Below are 27,147 nucleotides of genomic sequence, written 5' to 3' on the forward strand. Positions count from 1 at the left end.
TGTTTCCCTTCCAGTGTAGCAACTCCAACTCTCTATATTTGTTTTTATTAAATCGATTGTTAATTTATTCCCATTTTATTGAACACTTAGACTATGTTTGGCGCGCGGGGATCGCGTGAGAATGGAATGTGATTTCTGTGAATCACAATCCTGATATTGTTTGACTCGCGGAGATGCAGGGGGAATCCTATTCCCGAGAGAATAAGATTCCCTCAAAATGGGATAATAGCAAACCCGTGGAGCGGGGTGAGTTTGTGATTCCCATTCCCGGGAATGCTTTGTTTTAATATTTATAGACCAAATTATCTTAATAAAACATTGGAATGACTATTATTAAAATCGTCCTCCACATAATATCCCAACAAAAAAAATTAACAACTTATGGTTAGCCACCACCATAGCAATTCTTTATCTCGCTCAAATGTAACTCTCTCTATAGTTTTTTTCCTTTTATCTTGTTCTTTTTTCATTCAAATCGATTTCATAATGTTTAAAAAGAAAAGTTTTCAGCCGTGACTTTTATTTATTTTAAATAAATTTTTAAATACTACTTAATTTGTGTGTCATGTTACTATTTCATATCTACAAATTTGAATAAATAATCCATGGATATATAGTCCAAAATAATGTTCAAAAAGGGTTTAGGATCCAATCGTCCCAAAAAATGGATTTTTAGTCCTTTACCATATAGACGTAAAAACCCTCACTTTCTAAAACATAGTCCCGTCAATGCCGCACCTTCATATTTCACGGGGTTTTAATTGGGGGGCAGAAAGAATCTGGAAAGGCAAGATTTGGACGTGATTTGGGGGTTTTTATAGGAAGTAACGGATCAAGGATATTTTCCAAAACAGATTTGGAAAATGGATATTTTCCAAAACAGATTTGGAAAATGGATATTTTCCAAAACAGATTTTCTCTCTCATCCTTTCAAATTTGGAAACCAAATCTACATATCACTTTCTCTCACTTAACTTTCAGATTTGGAAAGAGTATATTTTCTAAGATCAATTAGCGTGATTTGGGGGTTAATATTCAAAACATATATATCAACTTTCTCTCACTTAACTTTCGTTTTTACTCATATATAAACACACATCGAATACAAATTATGAAACAAGTTCGTAAATTATGTGTTGACGAGGAAACCATCATGTATACAACATAATTTATCATATGTATGTGTGGCATGTCCATTATGTACCATTGAATACTTAGATTATTTTCTGACATAAATTACTTGTTTTTTACGCGTACACGTCTATTATGTACCATAAATTATGGTAATATGTTAGGAAATGTAAATCTGAAATCATGTTTTTTGTAATAAAGTATGTGATTTATCATAAATTATGTATACTGTATAGTAAATAACACAACCTAATGAAGATGAAACAAGATTTCTGAGTTCAATGGAGGTTTTGTTATGTGAATCGGATTTAGAGAGAGAGAATAAAGAGGTTTCGGTTACTGAAAATAATGAATCACGTTTCTTTGTTTAGAAATGTGATTGGAGAGGGAATGTGGGAGATAAAAATGGAAGAAGATCTTTATGGATTTTGAAGATAAATCAGTTATAATATATATATTTTTTTTGTTTAGAAACGTGATTGGAGAGAGAATGTGGGAGATAAAATGGAAGAAGATCTTTATGGATTTTGAAGATAAATCAGTTATAATATATGAGGAAGGTTAGATTAGGAATTATGATTTATTTGGTATTTTAGGGATTTGTATTTTCTCTCTAGATGAGATCAAATGGACTAGATATCCATTTATATTATTATTTTGGTTTCGAAACCCTTTATAGGATTATAGAAGACTATATCTCCTATTAGGACCCGTTTTTTGGGCTATAAACTAAAAAATTATAAATAATATTGATTAAAGTATATAATAAAATTGACGTTTTATTTATGTAGTTTAAGGACACAATAAGACTTTTACGAAAAATTATATTTCGATTTCTACACGAACCAAACACCAAGTTAGGAATCCATCGGGAATCGAATTCCTATTCTTGGTCAAACCAAACATCAAACTGAATGATCTAATTCTTAGGAATCGCGTTATGGGAATGCAATTCCTGAAAATCACATTCCATTCCCGTCCGCCAAACATGGCCTTATTGGAGACGAATATTAAATTTGTTCTCATTTCATTGAACACTTATACACTACGACTATTAAATTTGTTCCCATTGTTTTGGTCATTTGTTTCCATTGCATTTTAGTTGTTTTCCTCCCCATTATTGTCTTTAACAACTCTCCCTCTCTCAATTTGTTTTTGTTAAATTGATTGTTAATTTGTTCACATTGCATTTTCGTTGTTTTTCCTCTATCCTTATCCCGAAGACTATATAGGGGAAGAGAGAAAGATTAGGGAGGTCCGGGAGCAAGAAGAAAGAAAAGCCTCATAACTCCAAAAACTCTTTCGCCGGAGAAGCCATGGACGCCCGCCGGAGAAACGCTAATCGTCTCGTCGGCGACCATGAAGAACGGCATCAAGTCAAGAGGTCTGTTGATGAAACCAAAAAGGCATCAGATGCTCTTCCTCTCCCTCTCTACCTTACCAATGGTGTATTTTTCACCCTCTTCTTCTCCGTTGCTTATTTCCTTCTTTTCCGGTGGCGTGAGAAAATCCGTTCTTCAACACCTCTTCACGTCGTGAACTTATCCGAAATCGCTGCTATAATTTCTCTTATCGCTTCCTTCATCTATCTCCTTGGCTTCTTCGGCATCGATTTTGTTCAATCCTTCGCCACTCGCGATGATCACTTCACCATCGATGATGAAGAAGAAGAAGAAGATATAACAAAACCTAGTAATATTAGTAGTCCATGCCCTGCTTCCCTTGATAATTGCTCTCTCCCTCCTCCCAAAAGAGTAACGTTCAAATTTCATCATCCTTCGTCTTCAGAGGAAGAAGATGAGAAAATCATCGAATCGGTGGTTTCAGGTGAAATTCCGTCGTATTCCCTTGAGAAAGTGTTTGATGGTGATTGTAAACGAGCTGCTTTTATCCGTCGTCAAGCTCTTCAGAGAACGACGGGAAGATCACTTGATGGATTGCCATTAGATGGGTTTGATTACGATTCAATTTTAGGGCAATGTTGTGAAATGCCAATTGGGTATGTTCAGATTCCGGTGGGAATTGCAGGACCATTGTTGCTTGATGGGAGAGAGTATTCAGTGCCCATGGCCACAACTGAGGGGTGTTTGGTTGCCAGTACTAACAGAGGTTGTAAAGCCATTTACATTTCTGGTGGTGCTTCAAGTGTCTTGTTCAAGGATGCTATGACTAGGGCACCTGTTGTTAGGTTCCAAACTGCGAAAAGAGCAGCTGACCTCAAATTCTTCATGGAAGATCCTGCTAATTTCGACACCTTGGCCATTGTTTTTAACAGGTTGGCTTCACTTTTTGTTAGCTAAATTTGGATGTGAATTTTATTTCAATCTGTTTGTATTAATCTGGGTATTTGTCGTTATCGATGTTTTGACTGTTAATCTCGAGTTTGATCTATGTGATAACAACTACTGATAAAATACAAAAAAGAATATAGAAATAAAAACCCACCCTTTAACACACGTTAGATATTAACTTTGTAAAGATATAATTTTCAAAGGGTATAATGAATTCGAGTTGTTTTCGTTGTTACAGAACAAGCAGATTCGGGAGACTTCAAGGTATACAATGTGCTATTGCGGGGAAGAACCTTTACATGAGATTCAGTTGCAGCACTGGAGATGCCATGGGTATGAACATGGTTTCCAAGGGTGTTCAGAATGTCTTAGATTTTCTTCAAAATAATTTCCGTGATATGGATGTTATCGGCATTTCTGGTTAGTCCATCAGCTTTTATTCATTTTCGATTGTTAGTCAAGTTTCAAGGTTCGTCCTCAATATGCAATTTTGGTTCTATTTTGATGTAGGGAATTTCTGTTCGGATAAGAAACCAGCTGCCGTGAATTGGATCGAAGGACGTGGTAAATCAGTTGTTTGTGAGGCTATAATCAAGGACGAAGTTGTAAGGAAGGTATTAAAGACAACAGTTCCAACATTGGTAGAGCTTAATATGCTTAAGAACCTAACAGGTTCGGCCATTGCTGGTTCTCTGGGTGGCTTTAATGCTCACGCTAGCAATATAGTCTCTGCCATTTACATAGCTACTGGTCAAGATCCAGCACAGAACATAGAGAGCTCTCACTGTATCACCATGATGGAAGCTGTTAATAATGGAAAGGATCTTCACGTATCTGTCACCATGCCTTCTATTGAGGTATATACTTTTCCATCACAGCCATATTCTTCAATCTTTTCTTCTTACTTAATTATCATTTAAATTTAAACAATTATTAGTTGTTAATAAATAATAAACAACAAACCAAGCTTTAGGACTGCTCAACTACCTCCATGAAAGAAAATAAATAATAGAAAAATTAGGTCCAAGAAGAACTTGGTGGGTGATAATATCTTCTTTTTGACGGAATTACATTATAATAAGACTTCGGACTCCTAGTAATTTTACCATTGTACCTTGTGCTGTCGGGTTTGGGATCGTCCATTGGCCGAACTTAAGTCATTTTCCCATGGAATTACTTAGCTGAACCCTGTCTCGGAAGTTTGGCTGAGTTAGTAGGAATTGTAGTGGACTCGGCCAAGTCCACTGAGTAACTCCTTTCGTCCCGTGATTAGCTCATGCCCTCCCCAAACCTGAGTAAATTCCTGAGCTATTAGGCTGATCCAGGCGAGCTTGATTTCTTAGTGCCCTAACTGGGGGTTTTGTCAATGTGGGGAGAAATGTAAATTTTATTGATTGGAGTTCCTAATCAGTATAAGTACGGAGTTGTTAATGGGTAATGTTCTAAAATGCAGGTCGGAACAATAGGAGGTGGGACACAATTGGCATCACAGTCGGCATGTTTGAACCTACTAGGAGTGAAGGGTGCAAACAAGGAGTCGGCAGGATCAAATGCAAGGTTGTTAGCAAGCATAGTAGCTGGCTCCGTTCTGGCTGGTGAGCTTTCTCTAATGTCTGCAATTGCAGCAGGACAGCTTGTGAAAAGTCACATGAAATACAACCGATCCACGAAAGATACGTCCAAAGTTACCGCCTAGAAGAACAAAAGCATCACAATATAGCATATACTTTCGATTCTCATTCCTTTTAAACTTGTATGTAATATTGTTCCATTGTAAGTTGCTGTGGTTCTTCCCCCAAATCAAACTCGTTTTCTTATGTTTTAACTAATGAATTGTTTTTTAGGTTTTGATTTCTCAAGTGAGGGGAGGGGTTAGAGATTGCAGGTGTGTAAAAAAGGAACTCAATGTTGAATCAATTGTTATGTATAAAAATAGAAAGTTTGGTTTTATTCACATGTTTGCTCTTTGTTCTCAAATGTTTAATCAATTTTTAAGTCTAATAGTCAATGGACGGCAAAAGATATTAAGAAAAAGGAATACTCTGTCCTTTTTAGGTTAAGTTACTGGAACAAACACATCCGTAGATGATATTGCTAAGAAAGATAGTTTGAAAATAAACATGTCAAGATAAGAGCAAACACATCTGTAAATGATATTGCTAAGAAATAACTTAATAGATTGAAAATAAACATGTCAAGATCAAATAAATAACTCGACTTTGTATTACAGTTCAAAAAGAAAATTACATTTTCAAAATATTGTGATGTTAAAGAATATACCACATAAAAGTATGTATGTACACAAGTAAAAGAAAATGGATGCTAAGCAAATGAGTGTATTCATCTAAAGGAATCAAAAGTTGGCCGAGGATGATGGTGTTGATGAGGAGGAGGTGACTGGAAGAGAAGAGGATTGCAACTTGATAAACTCGAGACAATCGGAGATGGCTTCAGCATAGAATGAGTTTGAACGACGATATGATCTCAATCTTGTTGAATTTCTTCCATCAATATAATAATTGTCCTCAATCACCCAAGTACTACTATTCTTCCTCCTCTTCCTTCCCTCAACAGGAGGGTGATGGGACTCCGACGACGATCTTCTCCTACATAATCTAAAACGATTCAAGCATGATGACGACTTCCTTCTAAAAACCTTAATAAAACGAAGTAACCTCCGCCTTAATCCATTTACTGAAAGTCTAATTCTCCCGTTTAATCTGAATCCTCTTCTTCTCGTTCTTACTATTGTAGGTATTGATGATGTCTGGTATTGCTTCCTCTCATGATGTAGGGTGTTGTCGATTAGTACTTGATAGTACTTTTGTTGTTCCATTCGTATCATATAATCGTTCTCTCCTCTCTCTCTGCGTGGGTATTTATCTATATGAAGGGTCGAGTTGCAAGAGTACAAGAAGAAAGATGGGAAACTTGAATGAAGAAAAACTAGATTACTGACTTTTCCAAGCACATGGTGTTCAATTAAGAGAAAGAGAAAACAAGAGACAAAATAGGCAAAGAAAACTAGATTAAAGTCAACCATGGTTGTCCAACAACCCCCTTAATCTTTTCCCTGTTTCATATTTCTTAAGTCTCATGTGGACATTTCAAAAGCCAAGACTGTTGAGGATAGCCACAAAATTTAATAGTCTCACATATTATTATATCATCAAAAAGTATATAAAATCCGAAACCAAAACTCGATTGATTCATGTTTTTGATACTACTACAACCAAACAAATGTCTAAAAGAAACAGAGTCAACATATATTTATCATCAAAACCCTATCCATGCTTGAGGAAAGCAGCAGTCAGATGATTTCAAAACATAAAAATCAAATTCAAAGAGCTTCTTTGTTCAGATCATCAAAGTAAGGATGCTCCATTGCTTTCTTCCCCGATATCCTCTTCGATGGTTCGTATTTCAGCATTTGCTGTACATGTATACAACAGAGAAAGGCAGTGGATTAATAAATGAATTACAATAAACTTGGCCTAAAATCATGAAAATGATTAGTGGAACACTCACAGAGAGGAGATCAAGTCCATTCTCATCCAGATTAGGAACAGCTTTTGACAGTTTCTGTGGAGTCCATTGTGGGTATTCATGCCAGTTCATTAGTTTGCTTACTCCTGGCCATAATTCTTCATTTGGAGTACCCAACAACCTAACACCCATCATCCCATTTACAACAAATTAGCTTCATTTGAAATTTATATATCAAGATGGAATTTGAAAGTTGGCCTGAAAACCCAAACCTGAAAATGTGGAGGAGCTGTTGAAGTTCGGAGTCTCCTGGGAAAAGTGCCTGGTTCGTAACAAGTTCGGCAAATATGCAACCAACAGACCACATATCTACTGGAGTTGAGTAGTGAGTGGCTCCAAGTAGAACTTCAGGTGCCCTATACCATAGTGTCAATATCTGAAACCCAAAATAAAACCCCATTCTTATTAGTTTCTATTGTTGTTTATAAAATTCACATCAATCTCATTCAAATTATGGGTTCGAATAACATCGTTACCTCGTGGGTATACTTCTTCATAGGAAGGGTATAAGCTCGAGCTAACCCTAGGTCTGCTATTTTGAGCATCATGGTTTTTGGATCCATTAAAAGGTTGTGAGGCTTAAGATCTCTGTGGAGTACTCCATGACCATGACAGAAAGCTACACCTTTGCACAGTTGATACATCAAACTCTGCAACCCCAATTCATTTATATCAGAGATGGTTGATTTACTAGTTAGAATACAAAACTTTCTTGGTTTAAAAAAGATAGACAGATAAAGATTGTGTTTACTACCTTGACGATTTTGGGTGGTATGTTACTTCCAGTTGCTCGAAAACTCCTAATGTACTTCTTAACATCGGTATCCATGTACTCGAAAACAAGGTAAAGGATTGTCTTTCCTTCTTTGTTCTGACCTTGTTTCACATCCAACAACCTGTTTTCCCCAAAATCAGCTTATTAACACAAAATTGGTCCATCATTTGTTCAATCGTTAGCATGAAACAAGATAAGCAAGGAAATTTCAAGAATATGGTAAAGATTAAAAGAAGGGAAAGGGACAGATTGCTTATGCAAAAGGCGAATTTAGAAAACCCCCCAAAAATAATCTAGACAAAACCCTAGAAGTGAAAAGAAAACTAGTAAAAGGCGAAATGAAAAAAATCTAAACAAAACCCTAGAAGTTAGAAGAAAACTAATAAAAGAACCAAGAAATGAAACGGCTGAATTAAAAGGATCAAGAAACAAAAAAGAAACCCTAGAAAGAAGAAAAGAATGGTGATAAGTTAGTACCTGACGACATGAGGATCGATGGAAAGCATTCTCAAGATAGAGACTTCACGGAGGGTAGTAGGTGGAACTCCTTCTTCGTCTTCATGGAGACGAGTCTTCTTTAGGGCTACGATTTTACCAGTAGCTTTCTCTCTTGCCCTATAAACCTTCCCGTATGTTCCTTCTCCAACCTTCTCGAGCTTTTCGAACGCATCCATCGCTGATTTCTGATTCTCTCTAAATCCCGTTTCCATCTCTCTCTCTCTCTTTCTTAGTTTCTCTCTCAACTAAAATCCCTAAGATAAAATGAAGGGTTACGCCTTCGAACTGTTTATATAGATAGCCGTGGAAGATTTTTATTTGCCCGTTACCATAACGGTCTCATGTTTTGAAATTCAAATCAAGGAGAATTTACAAGTGTATTCCTTCCTGCATAGGAATAAAGTGAGGTCCTATTAGCCAACGGCTAGTGTTATTTGTTTTCCCATCCACTTACTACAAGTTCTTTTAATATTTGAGCCCTAAAAGGCCTCATGCATTTCGGTGCCTAAAGAGCCATCTTATCAACTTCTACTTTATTTATAATCAAGTTCAATAAATTTTGCATTTGCACATCCATGAGATCAAACTTAAGATTTTGGTGTTGCAGAGTGGGTTTGCAAAAATCGTAGGATGCGATAAATTGCATGGTATACGGACAAACGAATTATATATGGATTTTAGTGAAATTCTTTTTTTTTTTTGGAAGTCGACTACGATCAACAACGTATGTCGTTACATTTGGCATTGATACATCAAATATGTGATAAGCTCGATAACCGCCCACTGAAACTCTAACAGAACCGGGCCTATAACCCTACTAAACAATGGCCTAAAGCCCAACTACATTATTTATACCCTAATAATCCCAATTCAAATAAACCAAAGATTCCACCTTCTCTGGGATTTGAACCTGGGACCTCCAGGGCTTTCTGGAGTTTATGTCAACACCTTGGAACCACTTGGGCTACCAACCGTTGACGATTTTAGTGAAATTGGACGGGTGCGAGCAGACAGATTCTAAACGACTTTCATCTGTTTTATAGAATATTCCATCACTATTCTTGTTACAGGAGAATGCGTTCTCACATTGACCAGTATGTTAATCTAAAAAATACTTGGGGCCGTGTTTGACATGTTTAAAAGAAATATGATTGTTAGGAATGACAATCCCGAAACATAAAAATGATGATAAATAAATAAGGAAATTAATACGTGCATAATAAAGTTATTTACCGATTCTTTTAAGAATACAATAATTATTTTGTCAAGTCAAAGTAGTCAATTGTTTTAGTCAAGTTTTTTTTGTTTGAATTAGTCAAAATAGTTTGTTGTTTCCATTCTTCCCTGTATCTAGGATTTAATAGTTGAGTGGAGGTTGCAACCCTCGAAGTAACTTTTATCTTCAATCATCTGTTGCAGGCTTAGTTTCTTTAAAGTTGATTAGTGAAGGTAATTGAAGGTACTTATGAGAAACACATTCAAGTAGGAAATTAAAGCCAAAGTTAGTGTAGGGAAATTTTGAGTTCTCTACTAGAATTGCAAAGTTCAAACTGCCCTAGAAAGTCATTAACTAACTACCATGGGACTATGAGAGTAACGATTTGTAATTACTTCCCCGCCTAGTCTGTCTCATAGGAATGAAATTGAACTCGAAACAAACTTAAATGCTTCTCGCATTCTGAGACACGGATACATATATTACCCTTCAGAAAAAACTCAAACCCTTGCCTTAGTTGTATAAAATCAATTGATTTGGTGGTTAAATTTTGAATAAATTTGTGAATAGAGAGAGTTAGATAACAGACAATAAATCAGCAAGTGTGTTCATCAATGACATATCCTCCTCTATTATTTGTACAAGAAATGGGAAAAAAAAAATTCGGGTGACTGCTATTTATGCACATGAAACTATTGTGATACATAAACATACATAATGGGGTTTAATCTTTCAAGCCAAGCCTCACATTTTGCACTTTGACTGCCAGCTTAAGCTTCTGTTCCTCCATATCCTTCAAAACCGCTAGAAGATTTGCTCGATATACTTCACATCTTTCATTCGCACTCTCCAGCTCACTCGCCAGTTCCTCAATCTTCCTTTCCTTCTCAACCTAATAAAATTCATTCCACCAAAGAAACATCAGAATCTGGGTTACTCAATACTAAACAAGTTTCTCTATTGGGCAACTAAATAAACAATCCAAGAGGATATGAGCCATAATTGTCTTTTTTATATTCTCAAAGATAATTTTCATGGTTTAGATGCATGTTTCACTTCGTATTCACCATATGAACAAATTTCATAGAGAGCTGAATAATGTTGAAAGGCATAATTGATTACTAACTTCGATAAAATGCATAGTAAAACTACAATAATCAGAAAAATAACTAACCGCAGAGCACAAATGAAGTTGGTCTACATTGGCTCCCTCACCCAAATTCACTTCTCCGCTGCTCCCATTAAGCAGGCTTCCAGCTTGTGCTATTCCAGCACCATGCTTCTTCACAGTTGTGACCTTCTTTATGGCTTCTTTTAGGGCCTCCATTGCCACATTATAAGTATACGAGGACTTTGCTCCTTCCTCTATATATTTAATCACTTCTTGACGTAGATTGTTAAAGCGGTCAATTGAGGTCTCCTTGGAATTATTTGGCAATTCGAGAGCCTTGTCATCCACTACAACACCGCTCTTAGCATTTCTTGTCCACCGTTTTAAAATGTAATGGGAAGGGAGAGTTAGAACGTTTGTCACTCTGAACACTGCTAATATGTGCCTACAGATAATGCCTGAAAACTCAAACATTTGACAACTACAATTTGCTGTCATTTCAAACACATGGAAACTAACAATATAAGACTTGTGTTCTTCCCCAAATTTAGCCACCCTGTAAGTAGTGATTGTCCCTGAATCCTTTATTTGTGTTGCAGTAATAGCAAGAGTTTCGACCAACTCGTCTTGAAATTTTATGAATATCTTCCTTGTATAAATACTTGCTGCTTGTTTTTCCATGGGCGAAGGTGTCTTTAGAACCGCTGCTGTATTAATAGTATCATAATCTGCTTTTACTTCCTTCTCATGTCGACTTGCAACAGCTTTCTCGTATTGCTTTGCCAACACCTGTACAGTAGTCGATGCATTCACATACCCATCGAAAAAAGAGTTTATGCTATCACTCCCTTGAGTCACAGACATCTCTCCGAAAAATGTGCCGCGCAAATATGCAGGAACCCACTGAAGTCGAGCATTGTACATAGACTGAAGCCATTCGTTGTTCATAAGATTGTATCTCTGAAGAAGCAAATTCCAAGATGATTCAAATTCATCAATTGACTCGGTCGTGTTAATACACTTACGAAACTCTATCTCAAAAGTCGGGTGCGATTGATATACAGTAGACAACTTATCTTGGGCTTCTCTAAAAATATTCCACTTACAGAAACGGTGCCGAGTGTCTGGGAACACATGAGAAACAGCTGCCTCTATAACCCTATCTTGGTCAGTTGTAATTGAGACTGGATGTCTCCCAGACATAGCAGCAAGCCACGTGTGAAATAACCAGACGAATGAAGCCTCGGACTCATTCAGAAGTAATGCGCAACCAAACAAGACTGGCTGTCCGTGATGATTCCACCCAGTGAAGGGAGCAAAGGGGACTCTATACCTATTGGTTCGATAAACTGTGTCAAAAATAACAGTGTCCCCAAAGTGGTGGTAGTTCATTCTACAGGTAGAATCAGCCCAGAAAATGTTACCCCCAGAGTGATCAATGTCACCTTGGATTGCATAAAAGAAAGTAGGATCATCAGTTTGTAATCTCTTTAGATAATCAAGTACCTGTTGAGCTCCACCACCAAAGTGTCTCTGCCTGCTAGTGAGGTAGTTGCGGTAGTCCACGGTTGAAAACCCCACATTTTTAGCTCCGCCTGATTCTTTAATCAAGACAGACATGACACCACTTGGTCCCATACCGGCAGCTTGAAGGGTATCGATCAAACTCCGAGCTGGACCAGAAATGTGTTTATGGGATCGGAGAGAATGCACTTTATCCGGTGGAACAAGGTCGTGATTGTGTTCCTTGAAAATCTTGGAGACAACCCATTTACCAGAATTGATCTTCATCTTCTTGACAACGATCATAGCTTTGCAACCAACACGAGCAACAGCACGAGGGCGTTTCTGCTTGCGCTTACTGTTTCGGTCCCGACCTTGATGGAAACCTTGCCTGGAGCAAACAATCTGGCGGCAAATAATGGAGTCGTCGTGGCGGGAACGATGGTAGGTACTGACGCGGGTGCTGAACCCAATGCGACGGGCATAAGAATTGTAGAAAATTCGTGCAGCCTCTTCGGATTCGAATTCCATGCCCTCATAGGGTTCGAGGTCGGTATCAGTACACAATAGAAGCTCATTTTCGAGCTCCTCCTCCTGGTAATCAGAATCGTACCCGAGTTGCTCCACATCAATACCAAAACCACCACCAGCATCGTTTTCTTTTACCAATTCTTCTTCTTCGCCGGAGCCGATGTCAAATCCCATCACATCGTCATCATCCATGTTTTTATCAAAGGGTTCTAATAGTTCCATTTTATAGCTAAAAGGGTTTTCCCTTGATGTCTTTTTATCATTGAATTTGCTCTACTACAACATATGAAATGGAACCAAAAGCAATTACACAGAGATAGAGAGAGAGAGAGAGGGAGAGAGGGGGGATGTACCTCTGTACCTTGGAGGCGTGGAGTATGCAATCGATTGGCGGAGACAGTCCCAATAGATAGATAGACAGATGACAAAGAAGGAACAGAAAGCTCAATCTAGGGTTTTCTATTAACAAGACAAAGCAAGTTTCTATCTATCTCCATCAATGAAGACGGAGTCACTTGGTAAATCCGCCGGCATTAGAAGGAACTTGAAATGGCCGTCTCTTACTGTAAGCAACACAAGACACTATTCAGGAATTTTAAGGTTTAACTTTTGGGGAAAATGTCTTTCCGTCCCGCACTTATTCCGGGCAAATCTCGGTCAGATATGTGTTCGATCAGGATTTAGAAAAAGGTAACTATTTGGGCGGTAACTATTTAGGCGGGATAAGTATCGAGTAGAGCATCACGATTGTGATTTTTTGGTTTGGACGACATATCACGAGATAATACAAAATTAGACCGTTACGAGAAGCGAGAAAGTATATAAATTAGCTGATGTATTTTGTGTAAAAAGGAAGACAATTTGGCGAACCACCTATAATCACATTGTGACATGTCTTTGGAGGATATGCAATTTTTTTCGTCCAAGGGGCTGGAGGGTCACAAACTCCTCGTGGTGGTAAATACTTAATACACTTCTCTTGGGGGAATTTACGAATCCGCTATTGAAATTTTGGGGGATTCTGTCACATGTCATCTTACGAGAAACTTAGAGAGCCTTCGAGTTTGACACTACCAGTTTCGTCATTGCTTTATTTTTTGGGCTAATAGATCATAATCAAAACGTTTAGGGAAAAATGTAAAGATTTACGGTAAGCGTTTCTATGTTATTTTTGTTTTTCAATCTCTTTAATGTCCTTCATCACATACTCTTGAAAGGAATTTTTAAACGATCCCTTCATCTCTCACATTTCTATATGCTCGTATAAAAGTTTTCAGAGATTTTCATGTAAGTTGGCCCCAACATCAGTTCATTGTAAATAGTTTTGTAGTTAGATGGTTCCATCGATTGGTCATCTAATTGGCGAGGGCCTTTCGGCCGCTAGACTAATTTTACCTAATTTGAGGTAAAAAAACAAAGTTCTTGTTCACTCCTGGCGACGGCCTCCGGCGCTAGACTAATTTGACCTAATGAAAGGTTGACATTTTTGGGGAGTAAATCCATGAAAACAAAATCATCAGTCATGAATGTTTTATTTGGATGTTCAAATTGCAGTGTTAGCTCTTATAACCTGTATACATGACTACATATTATTTTTATGTTTTACATAAACCAGCCAGAATCATTCCCCTAGCTCTTAATAAATTAATGAAATTTCGAATACGAAAACCACATCAAAATTAGCATTAAAAACTCAACCATGAACCCATATATAAGTCTCGCCAGCCCTATGTCACCAAAGCGCGGTAAAACTGCTGCTTTTTTCTTTCTTCTTTCCTCAAATCAGCATCATACTCTATCCTTTTACTTCTTCTGAGAAAAATAAAACTCAGAAAGAGTAACAAAATAAAGGTATAACTGTCATTTCAGAGAGTAATACGAAGAAAATGATCTTAACTGCCTTGGGCTAGAGGAAGGTCGCCACCATTACCGGAGCTTTCCATATGTGATATCCTCTCATTAGCTAATGATGCCTGAAATCCAATCCCTCTCAGTCAAAAATCTTGAATTTGGAACCAGGAAGCAAAAAACCACCACATGGAAAAAATGATTAAATTTCAAACTTGCCTCTTTATCCCAATTTGTGCACAGAGTGACTATAGTCAAGACAATCGTCTGCAAAGTCATTCCTGAGAGCACCCCGGTCCACAATCCCTTCATACGTACGATTAATAATAAAAATGTCATTCAGTATATATTTTACCCAGAAAACACTCGGGTATCAGCTCAAACTCAGTATTACCTCTAGTCCATAATTGTATTTGAAGCCCAAAAGAGCACCAAGTGGTAACCCAAATAAATAGTAGCAAGCAATGTTAATATATGCAACAACAGCTTGCCAACCAGCTCCAATAGCCACACCTGCAAACTCATGTCGCCGTTTAGTTAGTTTACTTACTAGGCATTCGCATAACTATACATATATGTGGATTGTCGTCACACAAACCTGAAAGAACGGGCTGTATACTACAGAGCAGTATTGATGCACATAGAAAAAGGGCAAGTTTACTAGCTTCTTCCATAACCAACTTATTGTTTGTAAACAGTGCTGGAAAATCGTTTCTTGTTATAAATAGTATGAGCGCAAAAACAGTTTGCATTGCCACTGACATTGAAACCATTACCCAAACTGAAAATTTTGCAGCTTTTGGATTCTGTGCTCCTAGCTCATTCGACACTCTCACGCTAATCCCCCACCCCATGCACAAAACAACAACAAAATGTAACTTAATTAGACAAGTTCACTAATAATGTAGATTATTCTCCAAGGAGAAAAAGGTGAGGCAGCGCGAGTGAGCTCACCTGATAGCTGCACAGAAACCAAGTGGGAACATAAACAACCATCCTTCAACATTCATGCTGCACGCAAAGAAGAAAAACGGGAAGCGGGGTCTCATTTGAGTTACAATTATTTACAAGAGCCAAGCATATAATAATTTATGTAAACAATTGGAAATTGGGATTACCAGATTGCGGCAGCATCAACTTTAAGCTCTGGGTTGTTAAGAAGTCCGGCCAACAAAATGAGCACCATAAAGTACCAATACTCCAAACTGCACGAATCAAATTTTCATTCAGACAATATTTCTTTCTTGTTGAGTGATGTGGGACTATTCTCAACATATTTGAACAATTGGTCATAGATACAACTTCATACCAGAGCATGACAGCGGAAGCAAGAGAGAGCCACACAAATCCAGCTAAATCAGCAAAAGCAAGCCATGATAACCCCGTCCAAGATTCACGGCAGGAATCTGAGAACACTATGTAGAGGAGCTGAGCAATGACTAGGATCCACCATGAGAAATTGAGGGTGATAGCAGCTCCAGAAAGGCCCATTTGAAGTGGGCCTAGGATAAAAACCCAACTCAACACCGTATGAAGCAGCAACACCCCTAGAGATATCCATGCCATGGCTAGCACCTTGCTCTGAGCCTGCAAGAACTTTTGAATGGGGAAGTTGAAGGCGTATGCGAACAGCTGGGGTATCAAGCAGATGGATAGTTTCCCAGCCTTCTCCGATATCTCCAAACTCTGACCTAGCATCTTCAGAAAGGGCGTGGCGCAAACGTTAACGATGGAGAGGATGACACCAGTAGACAGTAGAATTACCCACGATCTCTGCATGTATATCCCCAACATGTCCAGCTTCCCTGCTCCGTATGCTTGCCCACATAGTGTCTCTAATGCACTTCCCATTCCCAGCTGTTTTAATTTACCCAACCATACAATTTACTAGTTATTTGAAGCCCATGGCCATGAATTTATTACTTGAATTTTTTTTGAAGACTTGATTTCAAGATCCTGACTTTAGTTGGACATAATTGGACTACAATAAAAGTATCAGATCTTTTATAATTGATCGACAGGAAGGCCCGACTGTGAGTACTGACGTACTGTTATAACGGTCAAGCAGTCAGGTGGATCGATTACTATCTATTAAGCTAGTTGTATGGAGTTGTGACTTCTAGGAAGAGAAAAAGAAAGATTTGAAGTAAAGATATGTGAAACTTAATATTGAAGAGAAATAGTACCATGACGCCATAACCGATTCCACCAATGACAAGGTTTTGAATTCCGAAAGCTGCAAGCTCCGTGGTGCCAACGTGACCAACCATGGTCTGAGTAACAGCGGCTAGAGTGTACTGAAACAGGGAAGTTAGAATGGCTGGACCAGCTATGTACCAGATCAGCTTCATCTCCTCCACCCATCTCGACGACTTCTTCTCCTCCCACTTGCTAAGCAAAGGAACTGCCGACGATGAATAGGTACGGACAACAGCACCACCCATGGCCATGATGACAAGCTAGTAGTGGCTTCCTAATTTGTTGCAAAAACACAAGTATGTTGTTGAAGGTGTTGAGAAAACACCCCCTTAAAACAACAAATACAAAAGATGAGATATGAAGAGATGATCAACAAAAATAACTAGCCTAGCTTACCTACTTATAGCCTTATAGCATAATTGTTATGATATTATTGACCAGGTTCCTTCCCATCTGCCAGCAATGAAGAGAAGGATCGGAAGACACGAAGACCGAAGCGAAGACTAATTAATCATTTCTTAATACAAAGATTATATAATTCATTTTTTGATCCAGTCCACACGTTACCCGCTAATGTCAATGACGATCATATAATTAAGACCTGGATTTCTACCCATTTATATTAATGAAGTTTGTTTTTATTAAGAACAATATTAAACTACTCTCATTAATAACATGGCTGCAAGTTATGGAGGTAAGATATAATACCACTTATTATATTATCACGATCCCATCTTGATTCTTGAACCCCAATAGCAGCAGCAGCTGGTTGCAGGGATGATGGATAATTAAAGGAGCTTTCAAGTTCTGTTTTATCAATCAGACTAAAAAGTTGTAACTTTTACTTCAATTCTAAAGACAAGTTGTTGACTTGTTGGTTTAATATCTAATGAACTAATTAATAAGAGAAAGCTATTTGGTGTGAAGGGCCTCTTAAGTTTCTGGTCATCCAACTCAAAACTAATTGGCAATGAGTGGAGAGTACCTAAACCTTATATTCTTGATTGCTAGATACCCCTTCTCCTAGGACTATTCTCACACGCCCCTTTACGTGTGGGGTTCTTTAAGCCTAACACGTGTTTTTTTTGTGACGTGGAGCACGTGTGGCTTTTAAACACCTATCACGTGTGGGCCTAGCTCTGATACCCCTTCCCCCATGTGGGACTATTCTCACGCTCCCGTTGGGGTTCTTTGAGCCTAACACGTGTTTTTTTTTGTGACGTGGAGCACGTGTGGCTTTTAAACCTATCACGTGTGGGCCTAACTCTGATACTATGTTAAGTTTGTGGTCATCCAACTCAAAACCAATTGACAATGAGCGGAGAGGACCTAGACCTTATATTCTTGGTTGCTAGATACCCCTTCTCCCATGTGGGACTATTCTCACAGTGGCGCGGCCACAACCCCAAAGTTGACGTGGCTGGCTTCGTTGGTCGAAGCGTTTTCTCTCTACGTGACTAGACCAATGGGAGTTGGACACATCAGCTTTCGCCATGTTCTCTTTCAATGCCAAATAGCATTTCTCTTATTTGTAATCTAATTTAAATATGTAAAGAAAACGTGGTTAGTTATACTACTTAATTTGACCTAGAAAAGAGATTGAGATCATGAATGAGTTCTCTCTTTTATTTATTTATTTAAAGGATCATGAATGAGTTGAGTACTACTACTAACTAGGTGAGAAATATAAGCAAAAGGGGATTTAATTAAAAGGGCAGATTCTGTCTATAGTGATCTTTCAAGGTGACAGCCATGTAAATCTATTATTATTATGGTTGTTTTTATTGAAAATACTAGAAACTTGCACATTCATAAATGTGTTCCAACATTAATAAAATACATAGTTTTACGGAGTGGGACCGATCTCGTGACATAGTAAAATGTCCTCAATTATACCTAAAATTTGGGTGAAATACCTCGAAAGTGACTTCCATTCTATCCAACAAGATAACTAACATATAATATTGTGTAAGGACTCACATGATTCAGGACCTTATAATTTGGCGGGACCTTGTAATTCTCATGGCTTCTAAACACGTTAATATTAGAATAAACATCTTATTTTCCTACTAGGTGGGGGTAATTGGAATACGGTTAAATACCGACAAAATAAATATACCATTTGCCGGGAAAATGGAAATCATAGTTGAATTATACTATTAATTTGATTTCAAATATTTAACTTTTCCTCGTGGGAAAAAGAAAAGGAATACCCATCCTTTTCAATCAAAATTAGTACTCCATTATTGAATGAAAGTCAGAAGAAAAAAGAGTTTTTTTTTTTATCTTATTTCCTAACCACCCATTTGTATTTGAATTTACCCCCTCAATCATTAATAATTGAGCTTACCTCATTGTATTTATTATTTTTATAAAAGAATTAAGTTTGTGTTACACGAATGGGATATAATTACTTAAAATTGCATCTGGAATAAATTTCTATCAATCTGATTTACGACTAAATCAAATAATAAAATAAGGAATTACGTTTAACATAAATCACATTACGAGATTATTTTGGGTAAGGCCTTTCATTCGAACTCTCCAACACCTCTAATGTTTTTGACAAAAAAATGATAAGTTTAGGAAGGTAAACTTAATTACCAATTATCAACGGTAAGCTTCAATTACAAATTTGTTTCGATGGGGTAGATTTAGAAAACTCAAAAAAAAAAAGCAAAAATAACAATGATACTAGTCGCATCCAGCTGAATCCCAACCAAAGTATGTGATAAGACAAAAGGTCATTTTCCAAGCAAAACAACCCTGATACTTTGCTCGGCCTGAATCCCGATAGAGAAATGTGAACCGACAGGATTCAGAGAGAGAAAGTAAAACACTTTCTAGGACAGCTGAATTGTAAAAAGGGAAATGAAGCATCCATGGACATGTTGGGATCTAAAACAATAAAAAAGAAAAGAAAATAATCCACCTAAAAGTCTTCTTGGGATACAAGTGAGTGAAAATCGGTTTCTCAAAGTTGTGACTTTCAGTTTCGAGGGATCTGCAGCTTAGAAAATCAACCCTTTTTCCAACATGTACATGTGCCAGTGTGCAGAATTGAAGGCACCCTAAAAGAACCTTGAGATTGCATATGATCATCAATACTCATCATTTAAAAATATAAAGCACTAATTGTTTAATAGATTGCTCATGAGTACCCAATAGTGACAACAACAACAACATATATGAGTGGCTCCTTGGATCAACATTCAGCATTTGGTGGCGCAGCTGCGGCAGAACCACCCCATTCAGCAATCCTATCTCTAGCCAAAGATACCTGCATGCGCACCTCGATTTAGTCTTTCTCACCAATAAGTCGCTCTAAATATAAAAATAAAAAGAAAAATATAACTTGTCTGAATCTTAGTCATCTGAGTCCAACTTGCTTTTGTTAGGGGCACAAGAATCGTTTCAGATTATATCATATAATGACTCTTTGTTTTATGTCCGGGCAAAATGGACCCAGAATCAGATCAAGTCAGCCATACAGACGAGTCAAATGCACAAGTTAGATAAAAATCAATCGATCTATAAGCGTTTGAGCACAACCAATTTGTACTCGAACCCCCTTCACTTGCAGGAGTGCATCTTGGATCATAGATAATTAGAATTTTTTTAAGAGAGACTGAACCCAAAAAGCCTAGAACTTCTGATCTTGAGGTAAAAAACAAAGTTCTTGTTCACTCGAGGCGAGGGTCTTTGGCCACTAGACTAATTTGACCCAAGGAACGTTTGACATTTCGGGAGTAAATGTATGAAAATAAAATCACCAGTTATGAATGTTTATTTGGATGTCCAAATTGCAGGGTTGCTCTTATAACCTGTATACAGGACTAAATTTTCTTTTTCTTATGTTTTTACATAAACCCAGCCAGAATCATTCCTCTAGCCCTTCATAAATCAAAAAAGATAACAGGTTTCCATTGTTAACCAGAAAAGGACTTACCTCCTTATTCCAGTCAGTTCTCCAAGTGATTACGAGCAGGACTATAATTTGCACAGAAAATCCAATGAGTACTCCACCCCAAAGTCCCTGTCATTTCATTGTTTCATGTATTGTTATATAGATGTACGTTTATGTGTTAAATTCTTGGGTTCTCACTAAGTGAAATGTAAGTCCACAGGCTCAAGCCCAGCGGTCGGAAGACTTTGGCCTACCTAGATTTTGAAGCTGGGTCGTCGTATGGCTGCTAAGAAGTTTGTGGAAGTTCAAGGGTAGCTTATTATCAAGAAGACCTGTGAATGGTGTCAGCTTGGCTCCACTAGCTAGAGAGTTTTGAAATCCATAATAAGTGGTTGATATCTAATGCATGATCTTAAAGATAAGTTGTTATGATTGTTTAGCTCTAGATCATGTCTAATCTGTTAAGTTTGTGCCATCCAACTCAAAACTAATTGGCAATGAGTGGCGAGGACGTATACATTATATTATTGGTTGCTAGTTACCCCTTCTCCCATGTCGGACTATTCTCACACGCCCCCTCACGTGTGGCGTGGTTATCCTAACACGTGTTTTTTTTTTCGGGTGACATGGAGCACGTGTGACTTTTAAGCTTATCACGTGTGAGCCTAGCTCTAATACCATGTTAAGTTTGTGGCCATCCAACTCAAAACCAATTGGCAATGAGTGGAGAGGACCTATACATTATATTCTTGGTTGCTAGTTACCCCTTCTCCCATGTCGGACTATTCTCACATAATTTAATTCCTACAGTTTCCTAGATTAAGTCAAAATTGTAACTTGAGAAGATTGGAACGAGATAAGTCTATCCCTATTAATAAGTTGGAGCTTATCTTTTGAAATATAGATTTTAGAGTTTACAGGACAAAAAATTTGAGTCTTTCAGGAGGATTTGAATTTTAAATAAGTTATTAGCGGAGTTTTGAGATTCACGTGCCATATATAATTAAGGAAGGTTTGCTGAGTATATGTATACATACGTATATATATGTATATTACGATGGTACCTGCACACCTAGGTGGAACTTATATCCCATAATGATACCACTGCCGAGGCCCACGACCAGAAAGCATCCTATGTTTACCCAAGCAATAACCGACTGCCATCCCGCTCCTACCGCTACTCCTGTAGGTAAACATGCACATGTGCCAATTTGAATTGGTTTATCTTCTTACTTACACACACACATTAAAACCTTATTAACAACAAATATATATGATATCTAATTCCATAAAGAAGTGGTTTATGTTCGCATTCTTTACCTGATAAGACAGGTTGAATGCTAGAGAGAATGACACTAATAGCGAGGAGGGTAGAGATCTTTATAACTTTGTCACGGACGGCAACATCGTTGGTGAAGAGTGATGGGAACACATTCCTCGTTGTTAAAATGACAACCATCACCACGAGTCCAATGATTACTGATGTGAACACTGCAACTACCACTGCAAACTTGGCCTGTCCTGGCTGCCCAGCCCCGAGCTCATTTGAAACTCTCACACTAAATAGTTCTTTCTTGCTTATTATGTTATAGAATCTATTGATTTAATAACATATGAAGGCAGTTACATATATCATACCTTACGGCTATCAGAAATCCCAGGGTCACCATGACGTACCATCCATCCAGATTCAAGCTGTCCAAATACACGTAAATTATATTTTATCAATCTCACCACATTAGGAGTTCGTACTTCAAGCTTCTACACAATTTAATCATAGAGAGAGATAAATAGAGCAATATGTGATTGTAAACTTAGTTACCAAATAGAGGCAGCAGCTAGAGGAACCTTAGCGTTTTTAAGAGCCCCAACCAGAACTAGCAGTATCATTATAAACCAATACTCCAACCTGCTCAATTTATATATTGGAGATTCTCAATAGATGCAACATTTTTTTTTCTTTTAATATGTAATATATGAATGTAGCAAGGCATGGTACCACAACATAATAGCAGAAGCCATCGAGAGCTTGACAAAACCCCACAGATCCCTAAAAGCAAGCCCTGAGAAACCCGACCATGTGTCAGTGCAGTCGATTGTAATATATATGAAAAGGCCCAAATTCATGAGCCACCAAGCCAAGTTGAGTGTGATAGCTGCTCCAACAAGGCCCAATCCCAACTTAATGATGAATAACCAGCTCAAGACTGCGTGAAGAGCCACCACGACCCCAGAGATCCAGGCCATGGCGACCACCTTGCTCTGAGCCTGCAAATACTTCTGCATGGGTGCATTGACGGCAAAGGCAAAGAGCTGTGGGAGCATCATCCTGGAGAACCTCCCAGCGACGACCACAATGTCCCGGTTCTGATGAAAAATGGTCAGGATGGGAGTGGCGAAGACGTTGATGGGACTCAGGATGATAGCAGTGAAGAAGAGAATGATCCATGATCTCTGCAGGTATATCCCTAGCATGTACAGTTGCCCAGCACCATATGCTTGCCCCGACAATGTCTCTAGTGCACTTCCCATTCCTGTCTGCATACGTATACATATTTCATGATAGACAAATTGGTAAAGAAACAATATGATGTATTTATATATATATACCATGGCACCAAAGCCGATGCCAGAGATGGCTAAGTTCTGGATGGCAACGGCAGCGAGCTCGGTAGGACCAATGCGTCCAGCAACTGTCTGAGTGATGGCAGCCAGAGAGTATTGGAGAACGCTGGTTAGGATGGCAGGTCCTGCTATGAACCAAAGTTTTTTTGATTCTGACAATGTTTTCTTTATTATCCCTACTCCTTTCCTCTCCCTGTTCTCCTGTTGCTTCTGCCGACCATCTTGACTATCATCATTCTCATTGCCTTCTCCATGATGTTGTTGTTCTGGTTTTACATTTGCTAATGAGGCGTCTGATTCCATATTACAATCTATAAAATTGAGTTGGTGGAAATTGAAGGTGTTAGCGTGCACCACCTATCTAGATGTAGCAATTTTGGTGCTCATCCCAACTCGTTAGCTCCTCTGTGGTTGTAACACGATCAACAAATATATAAAGAGTCATTCAGTTTGCCGTAAAAGAAATTGTGCCCACGAAAACTGGAACCTTGTTCATGATAAATTTAATAACTATGCAGTTTTGGATGGCCAATAGCTTTTTGTAAATGAAGAAATTTCTAGAGTTACTAGTTGGGTTGTAAGTGAGATACTGAGAAACTGAGTTAAGAACGGAAGAAATATAAGAGTACTGTCAAGTTTATGGTCATCCAACTCAAACCCATTGGCGATCAGTGGAGACTTGAGAGATCCTAGACATTATATTCTTGGTTGCTAGATTTCCTTTCTCCCATGTGGGATTATTCTTACAAGTAGTCAATTAGTCTAAAGAATTCAAACTGGTTGAGTGTGTAATCAGTTAATAATTCCAAAGTAGAGCAACCCAACATGATGGCTAAACCCTAAAACATGGAAATTTTTAAAAAAAGTAAAAAAAGCAGACAATACAAGCAAGACTGGAACACTAATTACAGAAAGTTCTTCCCTTCATTTGTTTCTGCTAAAAGCTATTAAAATAGTTGAAGAAGAGAAAAAAAAAAGAAATTGGCAAAATTAATATCTACCAACTTCCAACTGCTAATGAAGGAGAGAGAGTGATGGTTTTACCATTCACTCAGGTTGATGCAAAAAGTATTTCTCCCGCCATAATCCGTTTGCAGAGGGATTCATTTTGTTCCATCAGAAAAAGGGAGTATGTCTGTTGTTGGATCAGGAGAAGAAAAAAGAGATGATAAAGGAGGAGGTTGATTCCACCACACCTTTGCTTTTAAGAAAGGAGCTGCTCATAGAGAAAGATAGATAGTGGCAACTGGCAAGTCATATGGGACCCATTGGAGAAGAAGATGGTTGGGTAGTGAGGGAAAATCTCCTGAATTTGAATTTTTATTGGTTGATAAGAACAAATCTTTTGTACCTTTCATATAGTTAATTGCAATCCTTTTAAATCTTTTTCAAATGATAGAGTGTCTAGCTAGAATGTCCGAATTTCCTCGTTTAGAAATAAAAGCGGTCTTCATGGTAGTTAAACTTTGAGAAACCTTGTCTTTTAGTGAACTCACGTCAGCTGGGCATTTTAGTAGGCACCGAGTTGAGCACTCTTGCATCTCCCATAATTATATTGGTGTTATGTATACATTTACGCTGCTATAACATGTGACCGATAGAGACGGACATTCTATAATCTCAATGTTAAATTGATAGAGACACAAGAAATATAACTAGCAAAGGTGCTTTCATTGATTGAATGGGATACATATTTATAGAGATTACAATAGGGTTTGTAGAGAAATAATAAATAAGGAAATATTACAAAGAGGAAACAATTAAAATTACAATTGCTATATTATGTATTTCTTTCTATCTTGGGGAGATATCTTCTAGATATCTTCCTTTTCTTCAATATACTTCAATACCCCCCCGCAAGTTGGAGCAGGGGAAGGAATCTGAATCAAGCCCAACTTGGAGAGTAACCGATGAAATGGATCTGAACCAAGTGGTTTCGTAAAGATGTCAGCTATCTGATCGGCAGAGCGAAGGTGAGTCGTCTTAATAAGACCAGATTCAATTTTCTCCCGAACGAAATGGCAATCGATCTCGATATGCTTTGTTCGTTCGTGAAAGACAGGATTGGCGGCAATGTGCATAGCCGCCATATTGTCACAGAAGACCTGAAAGGGTTCTGGAATTGAGACACGAAGGTCTTGAAACAAATATTTCAGCCACTGCAGTTCCGCAGTGAGTGTAGCTAGAGCCCGATATTCTGCCTCAGCCGAGGATCGGGAAACAGTCGGTTGTTTCTTGGACTTCCAAGACAACGGACTTGAACCAAGCATAGTGAAGTAGCCGGTGGTCGAGCGACGGGTGATGGGACAACTAGCCCAATCAGAGTCGGTAAAACCAGAAATAGTTAGAGTGCTGGACAAAGAGAGAAGGAGGCCATGATTCATGGTGCCTTTCAAATAACGAACAACTCGAGTAGCCGCATCCATATGATTAGAGTGGGGATTTTGCATGAATTGACTAAGGTAATTCACAGAAAATGAAATGTCAGGACGAGTCACCGTGACATATAAAAGTCGACCAATAAGACGCTGAAACGAAGTTGGATCGTCTAATGACGTACCATCAGTAGGTAATAACTTTAAGTGTTGTTCCATAGGAAAAAGACTTGGTTTAGCTCCGAGGAGACCCGAGTCGCGAAGAATGTCCAACGTGTATTTGCGTTGACAAAGGAAAATGCCTTTTGGGGAACGAGATACTTCGATTCCAAGAAAGTATTGAAGTCGTCCAAGGTTTTTAAGAGAAAAACGTTTCTCGAGACGTAATTGAAGAGATGAAATTTCCGAGGCATTATTGCCGGTGATAATGATGTCATCTACGTAAACTAAGACGTAAATGGCAGTCGGACCATCAAAAAAACAAAACAGTGAATGATCAGAAGAAGACTGTTTAAAACCTTCAGCTTGTAAGCCGGTAGAAAATTTGGCAAACCACTGTCGAGAAGCTTGTTTTAATCCGTAAAGGGATTTGTGCAAGCGACATACTTTGTGGTCACCAGTCCTGGAAAACCCAGGTGGAATAGTCATGTAGACTTCTTCATCCAAGTCACCTTGGAGAAAAGCATTATTCACATCCAACTGATGGAGGGGCCAATCTTTAATGGCAGCAACGGAAAGAAGTGCACGAACAGTGACCAATTTGGCGACTGGGGCGAAAGTATCATGATAATCGATGCCTTCTACTTGGGTATAACCCTTGGCAACGAGTCGCGCTTTATGACGTTCAATTGATCCGTCAGAGCGGTATTTGATTTTGTACACCCATTTACAACCAATTGGTTTCTTTCCCAGGGGTAAGGGAGTTAATGACCAAGTTTGATTTTGTTCAAGAGCTTGAATTTCCTTATCCATTGCAGCACGCCATTCTGGAAAAGCCTTGGCGGCGGAATAGGATGTGGGTTCTTCCGTATTGACAACGGAAGTAAGAAATGCTCGATGGGAAGGGGTGAATTTTTCAAAACTGACATAGTCAGTTAAGGGATATTTGGTGGAAGTCGTAGGTGCAGTAGTACAAGAACAAAGATAGTCAGCCAGATGGGCAGGACGTCTCGTTGTACGGACTGGTCGAGAAGAAGGTAAAGGCTCTTCAGGAGAAGTAGCTGAAACCGGGGTGGTGTCAGAATTCGAAGGTGAAGGTTCTTTCGAAGGAGAAGCACCTTGCAGAGGGGAAATACCTTGCGAGGGAATAACAGAGTCAGAAGGAAGCTCGAGAGATTCCTCCGAGAAAGAAGCAGCGGAAGATGAGGAGTCTAACACAATAGGTGGGATGGGGGTCGCGTCAGTGGAAGAGTGTGAATGGTCGTCGACCAAAGACGGGAGAGTATACAAGTCCGGATGAGGCGAGTGGGTATGGTCGATGGGACTGAAGTAATAGGCGTCCGATGAAAGCGGAGTGAAGGAGGTAGGTTCAGAGAATGTCGATTGACGTTCAGCGAAAGGGAACTTATCCTCAAAAAAACGCACGTTCCGG

At 38.5% G+C, this 27,147-nt stretch overlaps 5 protein-coding genes across 12 annotated transcripts; 1 reads left to right on the plus strand and 4 right to left on the minus strand.

Annotated features, from left to right (window-relative positions):
* The first annotated feature begins 2,172 nt into the window (after positions 1 to 2,172).
* On the plus strand, positions 2,173 to 5,376 carry LOC147533910 (3-hydroxy-3-methylglutaryl coenzyme A reductase 1-like). Its single transcript, XM_086647231.1, has 4 exons — positions 2,173 to 3,406; positions 3,661 to 3,842; positions 3,933 to 4,279; positions 4,876 to 5,376. The coding sequence occupies exons 1-4, from the start codon at positions 2,448 to 2,450 to the stop codon at positions 5,116 to 5,118; spliced, it is 1,731 nt and encodes a 576-aa protein (XP_086503357.1). The 5' UTR covers positions 2,173 to 2,447; the 3' UTR covers positions 5,119 to 5,376.
* A 1,187-nt stretch (positions 5,377 to 6,563) lies between these two features.
* Positions 6,564 to 8,685, minus strand: CDKB2;1 (cyclin-dependent kinase B2;1). Its single transcript, XM_086647232.1, has 6 exons — positions 8,221 to 8,685; positions 7,723 to 7,864; positions 7,445 to 7,618; positions 7,181 to 7,344; positions 6,951 to 7,089; positions 6,564 to 6,855 (listed from the first exon to the last, which is right to left on the minus strand). The coding sequence occupies exons 1-6, from the start codon at positions 8,451 to 8,453 to the stop codon at positions 6,763 to 6,765; spliced, it is 945 nt and encodes a 314-aa protein (XP_086503358.1). The 5' UTR covers positions 8,454 to 8,685; the 3' UTR covers positions 6,564 to 6,762.
* A 1,350-nt stretch (positions 8,686 to 10,035) lies between these two features.
* On the minus strand, positions 10,036 to 13,604 carry LOC147533912 (protein FAR1-RELATED SEQUENCE 5-like). Of its 4 annotated transcripts, none has more exons than XM_086645325.1 (3): positions 12,956 to 13,604; positions 10,632 to 12,878; positions 10,036 to 10,349 (listed from the first exon to the last, which is right to left on the minus strand). In XM_086645325.1, the coding sequence occupies exons 2-3, from the start codon at positions 12,822 to 12,824 to the stop codon at positions 10,182 to 10,184; spliced, it is 2,361 nt and encodes a 786-aa protein (XP_086501451.1). In that variant the 5' UTR covers positions 12,825 to 12,878; positions 12,956 to 13,604; the 3' UTR covers positions 10,036 to 10,181. The 4 variants fall into 4 exon arrangements, with proteins under 4 accessions (XP_086501451.1, XP_086501454.1, XP_086501452.1 ...); XM_086645328.1 differs by having other exon boundaries at positions 12,964 to 13,213; XM_086645326.1 differs by having other exon boundaries at positions 10,632 to 12,875; positions 12,956 to 13,213.
* Positions 13,605 to 14,104: 500 nt separating this feature from the next.
* On the minus strand, positions 14,105 to 17,525 carry LOC147533913 (protein DETOXIFICATION 33-like). 5 transcript variants are annotated; one of them, XM_086645332.1, is made up of 11 exons: positions 17,358 to 17,525; positions 17,050 to 17,102; positions 16,637 to 16,923; positions 15,760 to 16,307; positions 15,569 to 15,655; positions 15,405 to 15,461; positions 15,049 to 15,287; positions 14,845 to 14,963; positions 14,670 to 14,756; positions 14,500 to 14,575; positions 14,105 to 14,414 (listed from the first exon to the last, which is right to left on the minus strand). In XM_086645332.1, exons 3-11 carry the CDS (start codon positions 16,898 to 16,900, stop codon positions 14,398 to 14,400), a joined length of 1,494 nt encoding a protein of 497 aa, XP_086501458.1. In that variant the 5' UTR covers positions 16,901 to 16,923; positions 17,050 to 17,102; positions 17,358 to 17,525; the 3' UTR covers positions 14,105 to 14,397. The 5 variants fall into 5 exon arrangements, with proteins under 5 accessions (XP_086501458.1, XP_086501456.1, XP_086501457.1 ...); XM_086645330.1 differs by lacking the exon at positions 17,050 to 17,102 and having other exon boundaries at positions 16,637 to 16,977; positions 17,358 to 17,522; XM_086645331.1 differs by having other exon boundaries at positions 17,050 to 17,463.
* A 2,219-nt stretch (positions 17,526 to 19,744) lies between these two features.
* LOC147533914 (protein DETOXIFICATION 33-like) lies at positions 19,745 to 24,495 on the minus strand. Its single transcript, XM_086649070.1, has 9 exons — positions 24,226 to 24,495; positions 23,167 to 23,586; positions 22,556 to 23,094; positions 22,379 to 22,465; positions 22,195 to 22,251; positions 21,877 to 22,115; positions 21,621 to 21,739; positions 20,599 to 20,685; positions 19,745 to 19,929 (listed from the first exon to the last, which is right to left on the minus strand). The coding sequence occupies exons 2-9, from the start codon at positions 23,482 to 23,484 to the stop codon at positions 19,855 to 19,857; spliced, it is 1,521 nt and encodes a 506-aa protein (XP_086505196.1). The 5' UTR covers positions 23,485 to 23,586; positions 24,226 to 24,495; the 3' UTR covers positions 19,745 to 19,854.
* Positions 24,496 to 27,147: the final 2,652 nt, after the last annotated feature.

The sequence above is a fragment of the Eschscholzia californica genome, unplaced genomic scaffold (assembly GCF_041429995.1).
Source record: "Eschscholzia californica isolate CP2 unplaced genomic scaffold, dmEscCali1.0.p SCAF_6, whole genome shotgun sequence".
Classification (NCBI taxonomy): Eukaryota; Viridiplantae; Streptophyta; class Magnoliopsida; order Ranunculales; family Papaveraceae; genus Eschscholzia; species Eschscholzia californica.